This window comes from Anser anser (genome assembly GCF_964211835.1).
Source record: "Anser anser genome assembly, chromosome: 1".
NCBI lineage: Eukaryota > Metazoa > Chordata > Aves > Anseriformes > Anatidae > Anser > Anser anser.
In genome coordinates, this window is record NC_139720.1 from 85,982,225 (window position 1) to 86,004,091 (window position 21,867).

Sequence of the window (21,867 nt, forward strand, 5' to 3'; positions counted from 1 at the left end):
TTATAGAGCAGGAATTACATCTGAGGAGTTCTGAGTGCTTTCCTTCATTGTTATTTCAGTCAAGATCATGTTATTTTATAGTCAGAATATAGCTACTTTGACAGGAGGCTGACATCAGGGTGTTAAGAACATAGTGCTTTCAGGATGTCTTATAGTACTTTTAGGCTGCCCTTGAAACCATAAATTTGTTTAAATACCTCCATGTAATTGTTGCCGATTTTCAGTATGGAGTGCGGCATGGAGAGAGGAGTAATGACTGTATATTTAAGTGACAGTAAATGTGTCATATTACTGGTTTAAATAGATCAGACTGAAATGATACAATGTTATCAGATGATTTTCATTACACTATTAACACTAGCAAGAAGTCCCTATTTTCTGAGCAAAAAAAAATCAGACAAAAAAAAAGAGCAGATTTTCATATTAACATGCAATGATTTCTATATAAAATTTCTAGGGATGCACTGGTAAAAGGTACTGATCTCTTTAAGAAGGCTAACAGCGATGCTGCATTAGGGAGCAGCTGTTCAGCTAATGCACACTTCAGTAAACAGAAAAACCCACGTCTATTCCACTCATATTTAATTCACATATTTTACTCTTATCCTGCCCCAAGGAAGACAAGATGGCTGAAACACTGGCAGATTCTTGCTCCTGAAATGATAATAAAATACTCTGTTATCACTGGAAACACGTGAGTGAAATGGAGGGCACAGGAAAGGAAGAGGAGATACCTGCTGATAAGTTCACTGGCTAGACAGCTTTTTCTATATTACTCAAGTAATAAGACATGATAGGGTGGGCATTTCTGAGCTTTTGGGGGCTTCAGATACTAAGATGTGATGCCCAAGGGAAGTAACTTCAACAGCAGGAATATCATTCCTCTACAACGTGCACACCAGCACATTACTATTATTGTATATATAGCTGTGTTATAATGCAGTTGTAAGACAAGAAAGAGAGGGGTGTTTTCTGATTCTTTCACATTATGAATTGTGCCTGCACTGGCCAGTGTTACTGCCAAAGCTCAACCTTAAAGGGAAGTGGCTTGTTGAAACTTGAAAAGTGTATTTGTCATCTGTCAAAATCACTGCAACAGGGGAGGGGAGATTGTACTGCTTTATAGTCAGTGAGGAGTTCGGAACGGAGACTTCTATCTCAAGTGCCATGGTAGTAAACATGTGGACATACAGTGACGGGATGTAACAGAGTAGTGAAAAGCCTGTTCAGTCAGCTGTTCTAGCTAAATACTTCCTGTTCGTGTTGCTGCTGTCCCAGAGCTCTGCAACTGAGACATGAAAAGAGCTGCTAAAAGTCAGCTAATATTTCTGTGTCCATAATGGAATGTTTTACAATCCACTCTGGAATGAGACTGAATCTCCATCTTTCTCAGGTATTTTGCCTTTCCCATAATAATACTTTACAGCAAGTGTTAGACTGAAGGAGAAGTCATTGCCACTACGTGTGGTTAGAAATCATGGGCTCAGTGAACTGAAGTACCTCCAGACAAGGTCAAGCAACAAATCAGAATTCAAAGCAGAAGCAGATCATGTGTTTCTCGGCAGTACATTCAGTGCTTTGCAGGGAAGCAGACCATGCTCAATGGGAAACACATTTTGCTCCTTCGTGTTGTGCCTATTGATCATAGAATCATACAATCATGGAATGGTTTGGGTTGGAAGGGACATTAAAGATCATCTAGTTGCACCCCCCATGCCATGTGCAGGGACACCTCCATGTTAGTTTCCGTGTGAGAGGAAGAGTGAATCAAGGATAAAATGCCCTTATAATTTATTTTGTGTATTTGCTTTCAGAAGCAAAGGTAACTTTCAGGAGAAGGTATCTCCAGGAAGTTTCAAAGATATACCTTGCTAGCATAGGACTTTGCAGTCCCTCCAGTGAAAGGAATGAATTGTGAGACATTGTGGCTCTTTAGGTTACCTTCTTCAATTGTATGGGATTCTTGAGTAATAAAGCAGAATAATTTGAGATTTTCCTGGTATTAAATGCTCACCTGCACACACATTTGTTTAGGGGAAGATTTTGAAAGTACTGTATCCCATGTTTTTAATAACACAGACTTAACCGTTGAATTACTTTGTAGAATTCTCAAAAATACTTGGTTCATTTGAGATTGTTTTCTACCAGCTGATTCCTACAGAGTAATTTGGGCAATAACCAAATAAGTTACTTGTTTTCACCACTGCTTCACCATGAGCTGTTCCTTGTTCTCTTTCTTTGTAGATTTGTAAGATTAATGTGCTAGAATTAAATGGTGCTTCTTTAGCATTATGCTATGTATAGACCTGTGTCATTTTCCATTTTTGGTAGGTAGGAACTGATACAGCAAGATGCATTTAGGCTTTGTTTTCTAAGAGAGTTAGCAGTAAAAATGTTTCATAATATTCCATTATTCACTGTGATAATATCTAAGGGATTATGCAAAACTTCTGTTGTTGTTGTTGATTTTGTTTTTCTAAGTTTGACACTTGTCCACAAGCTGATACTGTTAATAAATTACTAGAACAATGCAGTATCAGCAATTATAACTACTAATCATGAATTTTAAAAAGCAATGATAGCTTTAAGAAAGTTGTATCAAAAGTTTGAGAAAGACCACAAAGGTAATGCAGAAAAAGCAATAACAAATAAGCCACCCCTAAAACCATCAATACATTTTTCGGAGTGCAAACCGTAAGCCTAGGTCTGTGCCCATGTCTGCTCTGTCAATCACCAACCTCCTTTTATTAGTCTTAGATAGAAGATAAACAACAAGACTGACAGCTTTGTGTCCTTTGGCATTTTTGTGTCACCATCACAGAGTAAGAGGGTATTATGTCATCACTCAAGCCTGTCAGGTTTAGTTTAGTCTGCTGCTTGTCTTAATGATTGTTTTCCTCATTTTTTCTTCTAAGTTGATACACATACCCAGTATAGATTGTATGTTGTTGATGTTACCAGAATCCATTTATCAGACGCAGAGATGTCTTTAATTTCAACCATGGAATTGTCACCCTTTTTGCCTGTACACCAAAACAGAAATTACAAAACTTAAGTGTCTTCCTCACTTGGCCAGTTCCAGGCTATTAAGAACTTTTCATACCTCATACATTCAAACATCAGTTGCATCAATATAGCAAGTAATGAGAACAATGAAAGATTTTTTTTAAAAAAAAAAAAGCTTTAAGTAGGTTCACTATGTGCACCTCTTTTCTAGAAGCTGTATAGACTTTGGCACTGTGCATTGATAATTAGCGCCTGGTACCTAGCTTTAAATATATAATTTATTATAGATAAAATCATATTGGAAGAGAAGAATGTTATGAGGAGTAGTCAGCATGGATTCACCAAGGGGAAGTCGTGCTCAACCAACCTCGTTGCCTTCCCATCACCAGCTGGGTAGATGGGGGGAGAGCAGTGGATGTCATCTACCTTGACTTTAGCAAGGCTTTCGATACTGTCTCCCATGATATCCTGATAACAAAGCTCAGAAAGTGCGGGATAGAGGAGTGGACAGTAAGGTGGGTTGAGAACTGGCTGACTGGCCAAGCTCAGAGGGTGGTGATCGGCGGTGGAGAGTCTGGCTGGAGACCTGTGACTAGCGGTGTTCCCCAGGGGTCAGTGCTGGGTCCCCAGGGGTCAGTGCTGGGTCCGGTCTTGTTCAACATCTTCACTGACAACCTTGATGAGGGAATAGTGTCTACCCTCAGCAAGTGCACCAATGACACAAAGCTGAGAGGAGTGGCTGACATGCCAGAAGGCTATGCTGTCATTCAGCAAGACCTGAACAGGCTGGAGAGCTGGACAGGAAGAAACCAAATGAGGCTTAACAAGAGCAAGTGTAGAGTCCTGCACCTGGGAAGGAACAACCGCATGTATCAGTACAGGCTGGGGGACGACCTGCTGGAGAGGAGCTCTGAGGAGAAGGACCTGGGGGTCCTGGTGGATGACAGGTTGGCCATGAGCCAGCAGTGTGCCCTGGTGGCCAAGAGGGCCAATGGGATCCTGGCGTGCATTAAAAGGAGCGTGGCCAGCAGGTCAAGGGAGGTGATCCTCCCCCTCTACTCTGCCCTGGTCAGGCCTCACCTGGAGTACTGTGTCCAGTTCTGGGCTCCCCGGTGCAAAAAAGACAGGGATCTTCTGGAAAGAGTACAGCGGAGGGCCACAAAGATGATACAGGGCCTGGAGCATCTTCCCTATGGAGAAAGGCTGAGAGACCTGGGTCTGTTCAGCCTGGAGAAAAGAAGACTGAGAGGGGATCTCATCAATGTTTATAAATACCTGAGGTGTGGGAGACAGAGGGATTTGGCCAACCTCTTTTCAGTGGTTTGTGGGGACAGGACAAGGGATAATGGCCACAAGATAGAGCACAGGAAGTTCCGCACCAACATGAGAAAGAAATTCTTCATGGTGAGGGTGATGGAGCACTGGAACAGGCTGCCCAGGGAGGTTTTGGAGTCTCCTCTGGAGATAGTCAAGGCCCATTTGGATGCCTGCCTGGGCAGCCTGCTCTAAGGAACCTGCTTTGGCAGGGGCGTTGGACCCGATGATCTTTCAAGGTCCCTTCCAACCCCTGCAATTCTGTGATTCTGTGAAAAGAGAATTTTACCTAGTGTTTGGCTTTTGAAAAGAGTCTAGTAGGTGTGATGGGATGTTGAAGAGACAAAACTTGACTTCTGTTTAGTGGCACATCATCATTTAATTAAAACTATGTTTTGTACCCACTTGGGAAGCAACAGGCTGGCTCCACAAAGACGCAGGAACCTATACAAAATGCTTACCTCAAATTAGCCTCTTAAGCTGCCTGAGAAATGTCTGGAAAGATTAAGACAAATTAGAGTCATGTTCTCCAAAGACAGCAAGCTGAAGCAGAAGATATGTAAGCTAACTATTAGGAAATCCTAATGCAAGAGAGTAGAGCCTGGAAGAACAACTGTAGGCTAAAGGGAGATATTTATTTTTTCTTGGGATTCTTCACTTCTCTCTAACAGATGGCATTTCAGCCAAGTCAGAACTTCTTCACACCAAAACAGACACAAATGGAAGAACAGAGAAGTTGCTTATTCATATAGCCAGTAACCAGGAAGTTAGAGCAGTCAACATTGATGGGTGGGTAAGGGAGAGACTTTTTTTTTTTAACTGCCGCGGTCTATAATACGAGCCTTTGCTCTACCAGCCTTCTCAGAGAACGTCGTAACCATCTGGTTGCTTGTGCTTTTTTAATGGGCTTTGCTCACACATTCACTTGCCGAAGCTACTCCACTGCAAATATTCACAGTTGGTAGCAGAAGAAAGAAAAAAATGTTTACTTTATGACCTACTGGAGAGGCAAGATTATTGTTCAGTTGTCTTTGCTTCAGTTAAGGTGTGTTTATATTTATATGCGTATAGGGTGTATACATGCAAAATAGGATGCCTTCAAAGGAGACTTTTTTTTTTGCAAGTACCCAAATATCCAGTAGCTAGGTTATGTAGCTAGTCAGCTGAGTTGGAAATTATTGGGTGTCCTACTTCTGAGGAGGGCTCTCTAACCAGAAGTTTGGGGGTGACAGTGAATATGCAGGTTTGGGGGAATAACAGTTTGCCTGCTCTTCTTGTAATAGAGGAAATCTAGTAAATAACTATGCCTGGTGGGTTGGGTTCATGGGTAAAATAGATGGGGGACCTTGTCTGTGAATCGCCCTGATGTAGACAGTATCTCAGCAACCAGGCAGTCAAATGACACAGGAGAATTCAGGCAGTTGCCCTTAGGTATCTGTAGGTCCTGAAAGACTTTAACTCAGCAACTCAGCTAGGTATCTGTCATTGCATAATTGAAGGGTTTCAGCAGCACCCAAATGTTTTCCTTAGGCACAAGGATTCACGTTTCTGATGTTCACTATAGTTTTATGTGGTAAGTTCACTCACAACTAGAGCTAGGCACTGTTCCTTAATAAATTGACAGAAATATCAAAGACCAAATAGAGCAGAGTGCCAGTGAACTTCCCTGGTATTGTTTTAGCGCTTTTGACATGTCTGACTCAGCTGCCAAATTTATTCCAGCAAAGATCACCTTACAAGATGACATTTGATTTATATTATCTGATTTGTTCCTAATGGGGAAGATCAGAGTAGAGTCCTTGATTTCATTTTCACAGGGAACAATATATCTTTAATTTTAAAATGGATGATCAGCGACTACATTCATAGAATAATTCAGGACTTTACTTTGGCTACATCAGTTCACATTGCAGAGCAGTGTAATCATCATTCTTGTCCTACTTTGTCTGTCTCAGTCAGTAATGTTTCATCTAAGCTCTTCTGTAGCTGTCTGTCTTGGATCTAGACAGACACGCTGAAGTACACAATCTTCTCTTCTTCTTTCTCTGAATATTAGCAGTCTCCAAGGAACTTCATCCTCTGAAGTGCATGTCAGAGAGACAAAGACTTTTTTGCCCCTCCTTGGCATATAGCCACTTAACATTTCTTGTCTGTAAGTAGAATTAGGAAGACAGATCTTCTTAGGAGAATTTCATTTTTTCTTCTTCCCCTGGAGTTCCACCTGGTTGCAGACTATGCTAATTATTGGTGTAAAGTTCATGATCTAGATTTTATAGTAGGATCTTCCCTATGGTCTCCTACAGAACTTTACTGTACCGTTGAGTTATTCATCCATAAGTTCTCATTACCCTCCTCTGCCTGACTATAAAGTGAAATCTGTATTCTTATATTGATAGGATTGGATTATAGTTTTGTGTGAAAACTGTGTTGATGGTTCTTTCTTTCTTTCCTTCTTTCTTCCTTTCCTTCTTTCTTTCTTTCAATTTATTTTGATGGTAGAGGTGGTAGGGGATTTATTTATTATTTTTTCTGTCACTGTTTCCAGGATTCAGCTTAAAAAATAAATCTACAATGAAAGGTTCAAATTCAGCAAACACTAAAAAATGTACTGTCTCTAAGCATCTTCCTACAAAATTCTGGTGGCTTTTTGTTGGTTTGTTTTTAATTCAGATTTTTAAATGAAGGTTAATAAGTGCTCTGTGATTCAGTCTTCTCTTTCCTGCTCTTGGAATGGATATCTTGGAAATAAAGTAATTCAGTACAAGTCTTGTCTATCAGGCATAGAGGATTCAAAAGCATGATGAGAAAGTTAGCATTTGTAGGTACTTCATGACTACATCTTTAATAACTGGATTATAGAACTCATTTTTGTCCACTTGGGATTTTCTTAAATATATTTCTTTGGCTCTAGTTCAATCCTGGTAACACAAAGGGGTCTCTGGTCAGAAACGGAAACTATTTAAACATCTGTCCAACAGTAACAGGCTTTCTCAGTGAGGAAATTAATCTTCAGAGGTAATTTGTTGGGCTTTTCCGTAACTCTGAAGATCTAAGTTGCCAGAGGTCCCAAAATCTATCGCTTATTTCTGAATAGGATGCTGTAATTCAGGGTTGATGTGAAAGTTTTATTGGGGAGGCTAAGTCTTGTGATATCCTACTGTTATAAAAAGCAGATGAAAACAGATCACAACCACACAGAACATGACTCAGAAGCATACAATTGCTCATGCATCTATACCTTCCTGGAACTTCTGGCAGGCTCCCTTCTTTCCAGCTCCTCCCTTTCTGTTGTTCTAACTAGAAACATTTTCATTGATGTTATCACAGATTTTTCAATTCTTTGGTGTTCTGGGAAAATACATGTTGATGGGAAGGTGCACTCGTAATAGCACTTGTTTCCAGAGGAGCTCACTTTAATTTGTCAAGACTTTAATACCAGACAAGAATTATCTCTATGGACTGTTAGTCCTTGAACAATTGTATTCAGTACAGTTCAGCAGAACACTGTTCTGGACATCAGTTGCTACGTATAAGAAAATTTAAAAGCCAAAAAAAAGAAGAAAGCTTGGAAACTATTTTTTCTTTTATTTTTCTATTATATTATGACACAGGTAAAATCAGCATGAATCAGAGAATCACCAAATAGTTAAGGTTTGAAGGGACCTCTGGAGATCCACTTCCCCTTCTTAAGGAGTGGCAGCCAAACCAGGCTGCTTCAGACTGTATCCAGTTGGGTTTTGAATATCTCCAAGGATAGAGATTCTACAACCTCTCTGGGCAGAACTGGACATGGTACCTCAGGTGTAGTCTCACCAGTGCTGAGTGAAGAGAAAGGGTCACCTCCCTCCACCTGCTGGTGATGTTCTTCCTAATACAGACTGTGAGGCTGATAAATATAAAGTAATTTAAATTGGCAATTGCTAATTTGTACATTTCTGTTAAAGAAAAAGTGAAGTGTGTTTTAGAATTTATGGTAGAAAATGTAAATGTTAATTAGTTTTACATGTTCTTTCCTTTTAAAGAGTTACTAATCAATATTCCTGATATACGTTTCACACTTAATTAATTTAGCCCATTCTTATTTTCTAATTTCTTTCAGTGGCCTCTTTCTCATAGAGAAATTATCTATCATACAGAGGAAACAAAATTACTTACTATAGGAAATGGGAAAAGTGTTACAAAGAGAGATGCAAACAGGTGTTCTTATGAATTAAAGATTGATGGGGAAAGGAGGAAGAGAGTAGTCAGAGGATCAAATGGATTCAAAGTTTATTCCAAGGGTAGGTGACACCTACCTATGTATGTAGTCAGGAAAGATTTCAAAGTATAAAAAGGAAGATGAAAAATAAAAGGAATAAAGAATGAGGAAAGGGTGGGATCAGTGAGGCAGGAAAAAATATTATCAATTGGAAAATAACAGTATGTGGATTAAATCAAATGCTGTTACTGGGAAAATAAATTAAATAAAGAATTTGTTTTAGCAAGGTTTTTTTTTTTGAAGAATTTGACAACAGCCTGATTACAGAAGGGTAAGATCTTACAAATCCATCAAACTTGTCTGAGTTTGCAAGTAAAAACGGAAAAAAGAAGAAAAATACTATTTTTATTGAAGATGATAGTGCTGTTATTTTATACCAGAGGATGTGGATTTGATTGCTGGAAATTTTCCAGAACTATTGAGTCTACGAGTTGAATAAGATGGGATAGGAGATTCAGGTAAATGGACAAAAGGTTTATTTTTCTAAATACTTTTAAAAATTGAGGTGTTACATTTTGTGCCTGGAGAAGGAGACAAATTAGTTGAATGCTAAGTAAAAATGAGTTAAGCAAATCAGCTCTGAAGTTAAGGGAGAGGAAAGAGAAAGAGGAATCAAGGACACAGTACAATTAAAAATTGGATATTAAAAAAGGAACCAGTGCTGCAGTAACAATCTGCAACACTGAAAACATGAATGTTTTGGTACCAACAGCACTACTTATTACATCTGATGCTGTGAACATATTATCATCCAAATGTGCAATTAATGTCCTTTGACGGGCACTTTGCTGATAAGTCTAGGAAATAGTATAGTTGTATTCCCTACCCTGAAGGCCAAACGCCTCCTTTGCTTGTGCCATGTCTAAGGCAACTTGAGAAGCAGATTTGGAAATCATTCTTAATCCATCATATACAATTCAATAGTACAAGGTAAATATAGAAGTTGTTCTTAGACTGCATTTCCAATAAATATTTGTGATTTACAGTCTATTAAAAACAGCCACAAAAAGCATACAACATTGGAACAGCCTGAAATTTATTTGTAAATATTCAATATTTCTTTCATATGAAAATCATGATATACAAATCTATCCTTCAAACATAATTGAAGACAGGTTAGTTACGGAGGTTTCTTAGTGAGTCTTCAAACTATACCAGTTAAGAAAAGTGCAGTATAGGAACCAATATTACTATTTATCTATTGCTAGTGTGAAGGGTAAATAGCATTCTCTCTAGCTATGTAGCTTTAAATTATATTTACTGTTTATTCTGAAGGACTCCAATCAGAAGACCCCATGAGGGACAAAATTACTTAGGAAAAGCTAAAGAAAAATGTTTGTGAATATCCACCAAAGTTTTATTGTTGGTGTTCTGGATTGGTCACATTCCCGAATTTTGTGATACGCAGATTCTTAATGAAAAAATGTCTAGAATCACAAGATTAAAAAATCTTTCACATTGGAAGGGACCTCTGGAGGTCTTAGTCCAACCTTGTTCTCCAAGTATGCCCAGCTAGAGAACATTGCTCAGAAAATGAGAGGTTTAGAAAGTTGTTCTGCTTGATTATTATTATTTTTTAATTTGGATTAAGTTTGTATTTTGCCTTGTCTTCATGCTAAACAATGCCAGCTCTGTCAGCTCCTCCATGTATCAGAGATGTTCCAATCCCTTAGTTATCTATTTCCATCACCGTTTCTCACTGATGGTGTTCTTCACAGCACACCTGCATCTGGACAACTAAGGGAAATCCCACAAAATAGGAAGCATCTGTGTACTTGTGGTTCAGAGGCAGGATTTCTGCTGGAAGGCTATATGAGAGATATCATAAAACTTTAAAGAGCTCTATCATAAAAGCTGTTAAATTAAAGAGACAGCTTGACGAACCTGATCTCCTTCTATGACCAAATGACACGCTTGGTGGATGAGGGAAAGGCTGTGGATGTGGTTTACCTTGACCTCAGTAAGGCTTTTGACACCATTCCCCACAACATTCTCCTCAAGAAACTGGCTGCTCGGGGCTTGGACTGGCGTACGTTTCGCTGGGTTAGAAACTGGCTGGATAGCCGGGCCCAGAGATTTGTGGTGAATGGAGTCAAATCTGGTTGGAGGCCGGTCACTAGTGGTGTCCCCCAGGGCTCGGTACTGGGGCCGGTCCTCTTTAATATCTTTATCGATGATCTGGATGAGGGCGTCCAGTGCACCCTCAGTAAGTTTGCAGATGACACCAAGCTAAGTGCGTGTGTCGATCTGCTCGAGGGCAGGAAGGCTCTGCAGGAGGATCTGGATAGGCTGGAGCGATGGGCTGAGGTCAACTGTATGAAGTTCAACAAGGCCAAGTGCCGGGTCCTGCACCTGGGGCGCAACAACCCCAAGCAGAGCTACAGGCTGGGAGATGAGTGGCTGGAAAGCTGCCTGGCCGAGAGGGACCTGGGAGTATTGGTTGATAGTCGGCTGAATATGAGCCAGCAGTGTGCTCAGGTGGCCAAGAAGGCCAACAGCATCCTGGCTGGCATAAGAAGCAGTGTGGCCAGCAGGTCTAGGGAAGTGATTGTGCCCCTGTACTCGGCTCTGGTGAGGCCGCACCTCGAGTACTGTGTTCAGTTTTGGGCCCCTCGCTACAGGAAGGACATGGACGTGCTCGAGCGAGTCCAGAGAAGGGCGACCAAGCTGGTGAGGGGTCTGGAGAACAAGTCTTACGAGGAGCGGCTGAGGGAGCTGGGCTTGTTCAGCCTGGAGAAGAGGAGGCTCAGGGGCGACCTTATCGCTCTCTACAGTTACCTTAAAGGAGGCTGTAGAGAGGTGGGGGTTGGTCTGTTCTCCTACGTGCCTGGTGACAGGACGAGGGGGAATGGGCGAAAGTTGCGACAGGGGAGTTTTAGGTTGGATGTTAGGAAGTACTTCTTTACCGAAAGGGTTATTAAGCATTGGAACGGGCTGCCCAGGGAGGTGGTGGAGTCACCATCCCTGGAGGTCTTTAAAAGACGTTTAGATGTAGAGCTTAGCGATATGGTTTAGTGGAGTACTTAGTGTTAGGTCGGAGGTTGGACTCGATGATCTTGAGGTCTTTTCCAACCTAGAAATCTGTGATACTGTGATACTGTGATACTGTTAAAACCACCAAAGAGCTTTCTGACAGTCCTCTCTGGAATTGTACCAGACTCACCCCAGATCTCTCCTGATGTTCCATATTTCAGCTCCCTCAGTAGTGAAATCTGCGAGTCACCACTAGTCTTCAGTGTTGACGTAGACATTAGGATTTGACTTAGCAGTGGTACTAGAATCAGTTGCTAGATTGATTGCAGATACAATCATCAGTCATTGATGATTTCTTTGTTGTTTTGCTCAGGCTCTGCAATATTTTCAACGCAGTGACCTGCTCTTAATTAGTGTCTGGAGGAAGCTGTCTTGTTCCACTGACTGCAGCAGAAGTTTAGGTAGTCTGACTTCTTAATATAGTTAGAAAGAATGAGTATTCCTACTGCACGTCTAGTCAGTGTAGCCATCTGCTTCAAGGATTATGTTAATTTATGTATCTACATGAATGATCAGGAAGTACAGAAAGATAACAGGGGCATCTTAGACCAGTTCTCACATTTATATCATTAGTAAGTGAGAAGGTCTCCAAATTCTGCTGAATATGTTTGCACACAACAAAACTCTTTAGAAATTATAAGACTGTGACTTTACAAGACATATGAAGCAGTACTATTAATATAGCTCTACCACAGCGTATTGCTCACTTGTACCACTAAAAACATTTTCAATATGACGGGATCAGTAACGTAGCCAATGAATGAGCAAAATTAGATTTACTGTCTATAAGGTTAGAGAAATATAGAAGTCATTCAGTTCAACAGCTTTGTTAAGACATGGTCAGTTGCAGACACACGGATTACATGTTGTGTATGGACAAGTTTTCAGAGAAATTAAGTTTCTATCTGTGCTAGCAGTGTAAAATTTGGCCAAGTTGTTCTAAGCTCCCCACCCTTGCATCCAAAGCTGACTAAAGGCAGTGCGTGAAGGTCACCAGCAGTGACTGTGAAAGATCAGTCTCTTGAAGAGGAGGAAGTGGGTATACTGTAACTGATGTTCTTTGAAATATGTAGACTGTCTTGGTAAATCTCTGTGCTGTTTGGCTAGGCAGTTTTCAATTCATAGCCAAGCTTAACACTGTCATGGTCAGTAATCATTTAAACACTGTTGACATAATGATTAATATCAACATCAGTAGCATGAGAAATTGCTTGGTCTGGTCTTCACAAAAGAACAAACTTGGAAATCTGTGTATCTTTGTTGTAGTGTACTTTAATAATGTCCTTTGGTCTGAAATATACTGTTGCATGTTTTCAGTATTACCTCTGTAGAAAAAGAAATTATTTTTCTGACTTTTATTAGTATTTTGTTGGGTAGGTGTGGACTGTTATTATAGCTCTCCATTATATTATTTTCATTTTTATAGTATTACTTATGCAGTAGTATTCCATCAGTAGACCTTCAGAAATTGCCCCCCCAACTGAGAGCCTATTCCTATCTGTAATTTACAATATATGGCACAGTATAATATATGTAGTTCTAGACTACCATAGCATTATTTTTTCCTTTTACCACAATTGACAATATCAGTACAACCCAGAATAAGATTCATCTTTTTGGAGTGGTTCTGCATTTGAACATACAGTTAAATAATTTCCTCTGTAATCCTCAGAGCTTCTTTCCTGCATTGCTGCTTTCAAAATATAGGTCTCCAACTTGGTATATAAGATCATTTCTATCAATTACTTGTGTCCGTTGAATCTCATTTATTTTAACTGTGACCACCTCTAACCTTGCCAGATGATTTTGCAATTTTAATTTTTGCAGCTGCATATCTGAGAAGTAAGATTTTTAAAGATTTCTAGGCTACCGTGCTGTGGCACATGTCTAGTTGCATTAGTGTAACAGGAAATCTTCTAATTCCCCAGTGCAGAAGGAACCAGATGAGCAGATTTTCTAAGATAATGGTTCATCCTGACTAATGTGATTTTAGTTTTATTTTTTAGAGGTACAGTTAAACTTTCTTCCAATATCATAAAATATCTTCATCATTCTAAGCCTGTATGTTTTGGAAGGATTTGATACTTATATTTCTTGTTTGAAAGTGAGGGAGTCCTCAGACGTCTTAAGATATTAGAACTCATCCTTATGATTCTGGACAGAGAAGCAGACCATACGTACAGTGTCTCTTTAATACCAGAGATAGGCATTGTAAACACTCTAGAAGGCAAGTTGTTCTTCTCTTTTAGCGTATTGACATGTTTCTTGAATGCCCTGAAAAAGATAAACTGAAGAGAATATAGAAAATGATTGTGAGATAAAACGTAGCTCAGTGCAGAAAATCTGACAAAGAAAGTTTTACCATATTTATTTAATCATGAAGGTCATGTAATCATCCAGGCCTTCTATTGTCAGGTGGCAACAGCTGGCAAAACCAAACTAACAGATGTTCTCAAGATTGAAAGTCCTTGTAAGTCACCTTAAACTGTCTTCGTCCTGTTCAGAATGCAGGTAACTGAGAATTGTAGTAGTTTCACTGAAGAAATTACCTTGCTGTTTGGATGCTCCTTATAAGCATCTAAGACTTGATCTTGAAATGTGGCTGACTTGGATAAATAATAGATAATGTTGTACTGGTAGCTTCTGGGTCCCCACTTCTTCAGCCTTTTCAAGGCATTAAGCAAGCACAGAGAAGATGCCTCTGTTAGTGAGACTGTCAACAGCTCTAATAATGGAGTTTGCTCTACTTCTTGACATATGCATTACTCAAAGTGCAAGAAATCTGAAAAATATAAAAAGTCAAAAGCAGCTTGCTGTTGAGCATTGTTCTCTAAATAAGCTAATCAAATACCTTTGCAGTATTTCTCATCTGAGAATGGTCTAGTCTTTTCTTGTTAGATTGCAAGCCAGAGCATGAAGTAGAGTCATTATGACTGATTCTGGAAGATGATCAGATGATTAAAGGTAGAAGAAGTATATTTCTACTGACACCATTGTTTCTTCCTTTGATTTGCTTTAGCAGGGTTCAAAGAGATATAGAAATGCACTGGAATGAAGGTAAAACTAATCTCCAAGGATTGCTACATTTTTCTTCCACTTTAGAAATCTTACTAAGCACATTCTCTGAAATTCAATGATACCCTGAATTTATTCTGTAAATATATGAATAGGTTGGAAAATTCAGTGACGTTGAATTATCCACAGCATCTGTGTGACACAGATGTGAAAGATGCTGCTTAAGATGTCTGTTTGAACTGATCCATGTTGCTAACTGCTTTATCAATGTGGAATAAAATCAACATGTATCTGTAAATTGGCTAGAATACTGTTCCCCAACCAATTAGCCAAAGTTTCATCTACAGTATTGTGACCTTCAGATTTTGTTATTTGCTATAATTTTACTTAGAAATGATGTTATATTTAAATGACTCCAACTGATACATACATCGGCCAATCTAATATGGTATAATCTATATGGTAACTTCTACTGTGTTACCAAGTTCTTTTCTCTGCATATTTAGTGTTACCTGTGAAAGTAGACTCAATTTCACTGTTTCTGACCTGGTACTGAAGTCTGTCAGGATTTCAGACTAATTAAGAGGTCATCTTTCTTTCTGACCTATGGACTGTGTTAGAATCATGACCAGCTAGTGATAAGAGCAAGAGTGATAGTTTTATGGAAGCAAAACTATGGAATTAATTTCCAGTGAGAGGAAAAAATGGCCTCACCACATGCAGAAATAGAAATAGAAAATGTGTGATTTCGAAATATCCACAGTGCCACCCTAGCCTTCTATTTGTTCTGTATGAAGGTAATCAAATTGCATGACTGGACAGAGGAAGAAACATGATTTTCTTTCCACATATGAATAATTGAGATTTTATGAAATATTAGATCAGATACCATGTAGGTACCTAGAAGATAAGTCAGGCATCAATAGAATTGATGTACCAGTTGAGAAATGGGCAAACTATTAATACAGTAACAGACTAATGAGTACGGAAATCTTTCAAAAGAAATACAAGGGAAATGTTTTGAAAAGGAGTATGAAGGCTGAGAAAACTAGACACAGACAAGTGACTCATTTAACAAGAATAGTATGTGGGTTTTGTGTTTGTTTGTGTTTTTTTTTTTCTTTTTTTTTTTTTTTCCATATGTTCCCTTGCTCTCTGACAGATTTTTATGCACAACTATTGGCAAGTGATGCAGACAATCTCTACAGCATTTTGGTGTATTAATTTCATTAAGAACAAAGTAAAAGGCCTTCTCAATTATATCCAAAAACAAATTTTAAATCCCATGAAATCTGTTTCAGATTTGATGATATTACTGCATTCAGAAAGTTGGAATCTGAAAATCAGAAGGATTGTTTTGATTTCATACGTATTAAATTTCTGGGAGTTTAGCATGACCTGTAGAGTATGAGACATCTTTCTGGTTCCAACTAGCAATTGCATTATTCCCACGACAGAGAGAACAACTCTAACATAAGGAAGAAAATGTTGTTGAGTGAATCCCAGGATGGCAGCAGATGTCAAGTTAGTATTGTCAAAACATCTGCAAATTACTCTGGAGGATTTTTTGTTGTTGTTGTTGTTTTTTGTTTTTTCTCTGTTCTTCAAATATTTGACTCCAAACACTGGTAAGATGTAGTCACTTTAGAGAAATAAGATTAGAGATGCTGCAGTCTGTCTACTTTACTGAACTGGTCCAACTGTCCTTTTTCCCACAGTGTGAAATGTGGGTATTTCTTCCACGACAGTGTAAATTTCTAAATTTCTTTTCTCTCTTTGTTATAATTGTCATTGAAGGTTTTCATTGCATGATTAAATATGATCATTATATTGTTTTATGCAAAAAAATAAAGTACAGCTTTCTGTGACTGTGCTAGGAAATCACTTTACTCCAATGGTCACCAGCCTCAACAATTGCTAATCAATGCAGCTGAAATACATGAATTCTCTCTTACTCATAATAACCTAAACTATACAAATTATCAAGGTTGCTTGTTTCTGAGTCAGAAAACATTCTGAAAGGAAATCTTTTCCGTAGAAAGAGAGAATGACAGGTAAAGTAAATGAAGAGTGTCTGCTTAGAAACAAGTATTTTATGCATAATTATTTAATACCTTGCAAATTAACTACATCATATTTGCCTGGAAATTATAGAAAACTGAAATACTGTACTTAGGGCATATTGGAACTTACTATGCAATTATTTTTCTTGCTGCATTTTTATAAGTGCTTGCAAGGTAAGAGTGCAGGAAGGAGATGCCAGTGGTAGTATTCTTTGTTACTGTTTTGACATAGGCTTATTTCCCAGAAGTCAAATATATATTCTGCTTACACGGTCCTGGCGTCCGTGTACCATGCAATAATGTAGGCATGCATACTGTTGAGAAGGTAGCGATTCTGTAAAGAAGGTGAAAATCCCCAAAAAGAAGCCCAAAAGGTCTGCTGGGCTTCTTACAAAGTGAAACAGAAAAAAAAAAAAGGAAGAGCGTCTGGGGAAGGTTCTGAACGAGCAGGCAAAGGTAGGAGTGGGGCTAGGAAATGATGCAAGTGAGGAAAGAGTATGTAGAGTCTTTAGGGGCAAAACTATCTTTTCTGTATGCACCTAGGCTGTCTGCCCACGGCAATACAACTAATAAACAGTACTCAGAAGCTACCTGTGGAATACAAAACACAGTTGTTAGTATAACCTTAAAAAGTGGAGGAATAAATACTGTCAGCTTGAGTACAATACCGTAGCTGAATGAGATGCTTTAAACAGAAGCCTGATGTTAACTTCTGTGAGGAGCTAGAAATATTTACTGCTGTATGCATTGAACAATTCATGGACATTTCAGTATATAGAAGTCTGTTTGTTAGTGTGTACCAAATTGCAAATTCAAGCAGTTCTACTTTTTGTTTTCAGCAATTAATTGAATGAGAGAACATTTTATGTTTTACTTTTTGATACTTTATTTCCACAACTATGGAAGAACCTCCAGTTAGTTTGAAACTGGTAAAATTGCCCTATTTGGGGCAATTCTGACTGCAAAGCAAAAGCAATCAAAAATCTTACAAAAAGCTTTTGAATTTCATATCCTGTAAGTAGAAAATAATAAACTAGATGAGCTCACTCTTCACAGGTAGAACTCAGATCTGCTGAAATGTGTTGAATACAGTGTATTGTAAATAAATCACCTTCCTTTCCACTAGCTCTTTGAGGAGTATGTCTTCTCCTTCAAGTTTCTGCTTTCCAGTTTGATACCTTTCAGTAGCTGACTTCTGTTCAGACTTCACAGGTTTCTTGGCTCAGCCAGGCTTGGCAAGGGTTTACTTTGCCGTGCAAGAGACCCCTGTTCCACTCAGTCTGCCTGCCTGGAGATTGCTGGCTGGCTACAAGTACTGCTGCCTTCTCCCATGCTGCAGCTTGCTCATTTACTCTCCGAGGGAGTAGTCGCCCTCTCCCAGAAGGTTTCTCCTGACCCAGAGTGCAGGAGCCAGGACTATACAGTTTGGCAACCTTCCTTTCTCTGATTCAACTTCAACCTTTTAACTATACATACCAAGCAGAAATAGAAACAAACCAGTTCTGGCATACCACAGCTATCAATTTCACAGGAGGAGTTTGTGGCTTTCTAAACAGGTATAGATAAAGATGAAGGTAGAGGAATGGAATTTGAAAATAAGAATCTAAAAAATCTCCATGTAAGTGCTAGCCTTGTTTAAGCAGCAGTGGTACAGTATTTATTTATTTATTTATTTATTGGTTTGTTCTGCAGTCTGTCTAGATTTGAAATTTATGGCACAGGTTATCAATTGCATTTAGACTTAGTACTTATAAAAATGGCAAACAACTATCCTTCAAAGGAGTATTATGTTGGTACCATTTTTGTAGCATTTTTTTGCAAAGTCTCCGTGTTGGTATTTCCATTACAAAACTTCTTTTCCATGCTTTCAATAAAAATTCACTCCAGGCTGAAACAGGGGATGTCTGATCTCAGCTCTCAATCAGTGATTATTTTTACCCATTTTCCAGAAAATTGTATGAGCTGATGATTTCATGTTGTACAAAGTTTAAAAAAAAGGTGTGGAGGGGAGGAAATGAGGGAGGGTAGCAGTAGGAATGTAGTTCATCCAGTTGCTTTGTATTTCAATTGTTGCTTTTTCTCTACCAGTAGATTAGAAGTGGTTTGCTACTGGCATCATCTGTAGACTGCGCTCTGGTGGAATTCATTGCAGTTCTTTTTAGTGCCTGAGATTCTGCATATAGCCCCATCTGTAGGAGAATACTTTAACAGTGAATCTTTATCATGAGGCAATTGCAATTGAAAATAATAACAAAATAAAATATTATGTAAGATGATATACTGCATTATTTTTTACACAATTTCTGGCTCAGGGAGGCAGAAGTCACAGCTTTCAAATTATAGGGAGCTGAAGTATTTTTTTTTTTGTTTTGTTTTTAATTTCCTATTCTGTTCTCCAAATGATGGGTGTGGGAATCAAACTATTTGGAAGCATTGGGTCATTTTGAAAGTAATTTCTTTTGGAAAGGTCACTAATGTGAAATGAGCTACCATTTTATGTCTGCTCACTTTGCATCTGACTAGAACTGAAATGCTGATAAATGATTTCTGAGTCTCCATCTACTTCCTCAAAGATAGCAACAGCTTCACTGTTGTGGCTAGTAAAGCCACAGTCATCAGCTTTGCCTGCTATTCTGCATTGATAGGAGCTTGCTTCTATGTACTTCCAGTTTTCTTGAGCATCTTTTCCTTGGTTGTTATATCCGCATATTGGCAATACTTAGCTTTTCATTTTGTGGCTTTTTTTTTTTGCCTGCCTGTTCGTTTAATATTGCCCCTGCTTTTTGTCATTACATGCATTTTTTATTATATATTAAATAACTATTCATTTTTGCTATGGTTGGCCAGAAGATATCTCAGATATGTTTGGAATGTGTCCATTACACACAATCTCAATCCCTTTGATGTGCCTTGGAGCAGCACATGGCATGCTTGTTTGTCAGGTCTGCTTAAGCTGTCGCCTTTCAGTCATCAGACCCTGCAGAAAGTAAGTCAAGCTTTAGCTGACCTACCCTGAAATAACCAATAAATTCATCTTGAAGTCATTGTAAAGAAACCTGAATAGTAGCCTTAGAAGACAACCAATTTAAGTGACATTTTTGCTGAATCTCTGCTGTAGCAGCTTATTTTGGTGTAAATCTTCCTTTGTTGACAGTACTTGGGGAGTCTTGCAATGGGTCAGAGACATCCAGATTTAGTAGCAGAAGAAACACACTAAAGCTTCATTTTTTTATGATTGGACAGATATAAATGGTAGATGAAACAAATTTAAGGGCCTTTGGGGACTTCTGAAAGAGGTGAGTGAGAACAGCATTAGGGACTGTGCATCTTGGTTCTTCTCACAAATCAAAGCATAGCTCTCCTGGTAATTATAACAGTCCCCTTTTACTTTGACTTTCAGAGACTTACTATAAAAATAGACAGAAGATTCAAACACTGTCAGGTCAAAGATTTGAGTCTAGCAGAACTTTCTGAGTTATAGAGACTTTTGTATTGTTCACGTAGGAGAATTACATTGTTTATTTCTGATAACAGTATTCCTATGTTGCAGAAAGAATTGATTAATATATGTGGATTCCTGAAACAGCTTTATTCCAAAGAAATTGAATGTTTAGACATGTTTTGACTGTTTGCAAATAGGAAATGTGGGTTAATCTAAATACAAGCATTAAAATAGTTAAGAATTAAAAGCATTAACTAAAGCGTCATTTTGAATTGAAGTAATCTCCCTGTTCCTCTTCCCGGAATGGTTTCAGGTAAACAGGATTTTGTTAGGAATGGTTTTCTGATAGAAAATCAGATTTCTAGCCATGGTAAAAAAGTAAAACTGCTATACTCAACCACCTCAAATCTTTAAAAGTATTACAAATGTATGCAGAAGTGGAAGTTTCAATATATTCATAATAAGAAGTACTGTTACAGTGTTCAAAAAACCTGACATTCCAATTCAATGTCAATAGTAATAGATGTGAGAAAAATCTGTGGGCAAGTTTTGCAGCCTACTTCGTTGAAAATATAGTTTGTTAGTAGATGAAACAGAATTCTCAATATGAATCCAAGTTTTTAAATACTTGGAAAAATACTTTTAGAAAGGAGTCATTTTAGGCACTGGACAAAGCTACCAGGTGGCAGAAATCAACTATTTTTGTCAGAGGGAGACCAAAGGTAACTGTTAAGTCCCTTAGATTTTTAGGTTTATGTGTATTACAAGTAAGTCAGTTCACTATTCAGAAACTTGCTAAACTCTTGTGCATTGTTCCATAAAGAAAACAAATTACTATGCCTAAAGATAACTGTGTCCATATCTCTGTATTCTTGAGTGTGACTTCACTAGGATAGTTTACAGAGCTTCTTGTGTAATATACCAAGCTTTGCTAATGTTCTGCTGTCTATCTTATAATATTCATTTCTATTTTTCAGCTCTGAGGGACAACAGAATTGAGCTGGTTCGAGCTTCATGGCATGAACTGAGTATCAGTGTCAGTGATGTGTCTCTGTCGGATGAAGGGCAGTACACCTGCTCTTTATTTACTATGCCTGTCAAAACCTCCAAGGCTTTTCTTACTGTTCTTGGTAAGTATAAATAACCAAGCATATCCACGTTAAAGAAGCAAGTGGTAAACTTCTAAGGCTTTGACAAATAATGATAAGAATGAACTCTTCTAAAGCTTTGCAGAAGAGACGTAAATATCCGATCTTGTGTCCCTGAAACTTATAGTTTCATATGGCTATGCTGAAAAATAACATGTGTCTTACTATTTGTGCTGGGTCAGGATAATGAATTAGGGAGCACACAAAAAGCACAGTATGAGTGCCCCTTAAAATGGATGTAAACTCTACCTCCCAAGCACCAGAAGTGTGAAGAAAGCACATATGTTCATCTCCTACTTTATAGGGCAAAGGGAAGAAAATCAGAAAGCATGAAATCAAAACAGTCTTTAGAGTTTTATAGTTTTTCCTTAGTTGTGCATTTTCTTAGCTCGCTCTGCCTTTTTTTTTTTTTTTTTTTTCCTATAGAGTGTATTTTCACTGGGTTTGCTGCTTCTTTTATGCTTTATCCTCTAAATGCTCTGCTGTTTTCCCCAAAGGTTATAGATACACATAGAAAAGCAGTAGATATCTAGAGATTCCCAGGAAATAAAGTTTCTGCTTGAAGCTTTATATGATTGTATGAATGTC

At 38.5% G+C, this 21,867-nt stretch overlaps 1 protein-coding gene across 12 annotated transcripts in view; it reads left to right on the forward strand.

The window, feature by feature from the left end:
- CADM2 (cell adhesion molecule 2) overlaps positions 1 to 21,867 on the forward strand; it is a 660,501-nt gene that overhangs the window by 507,924 nt on the left and 130,710 nt on the right. For all 12 annotated transcript variants that reach the window (XM_083836578.1, XM_083836574.1, XM_083836579.1 and 9 more), the window contains one exon: positions 21,109 to 21,261. In XM_083836578.1, the coding sequence (XP_083692704.1) occupies positions 21,109 to 21,261 (153 nt within the window). The remainder of the gene's footprint in view (positions 1 to 21,108; positions 21,262 to 21,867) is intronic.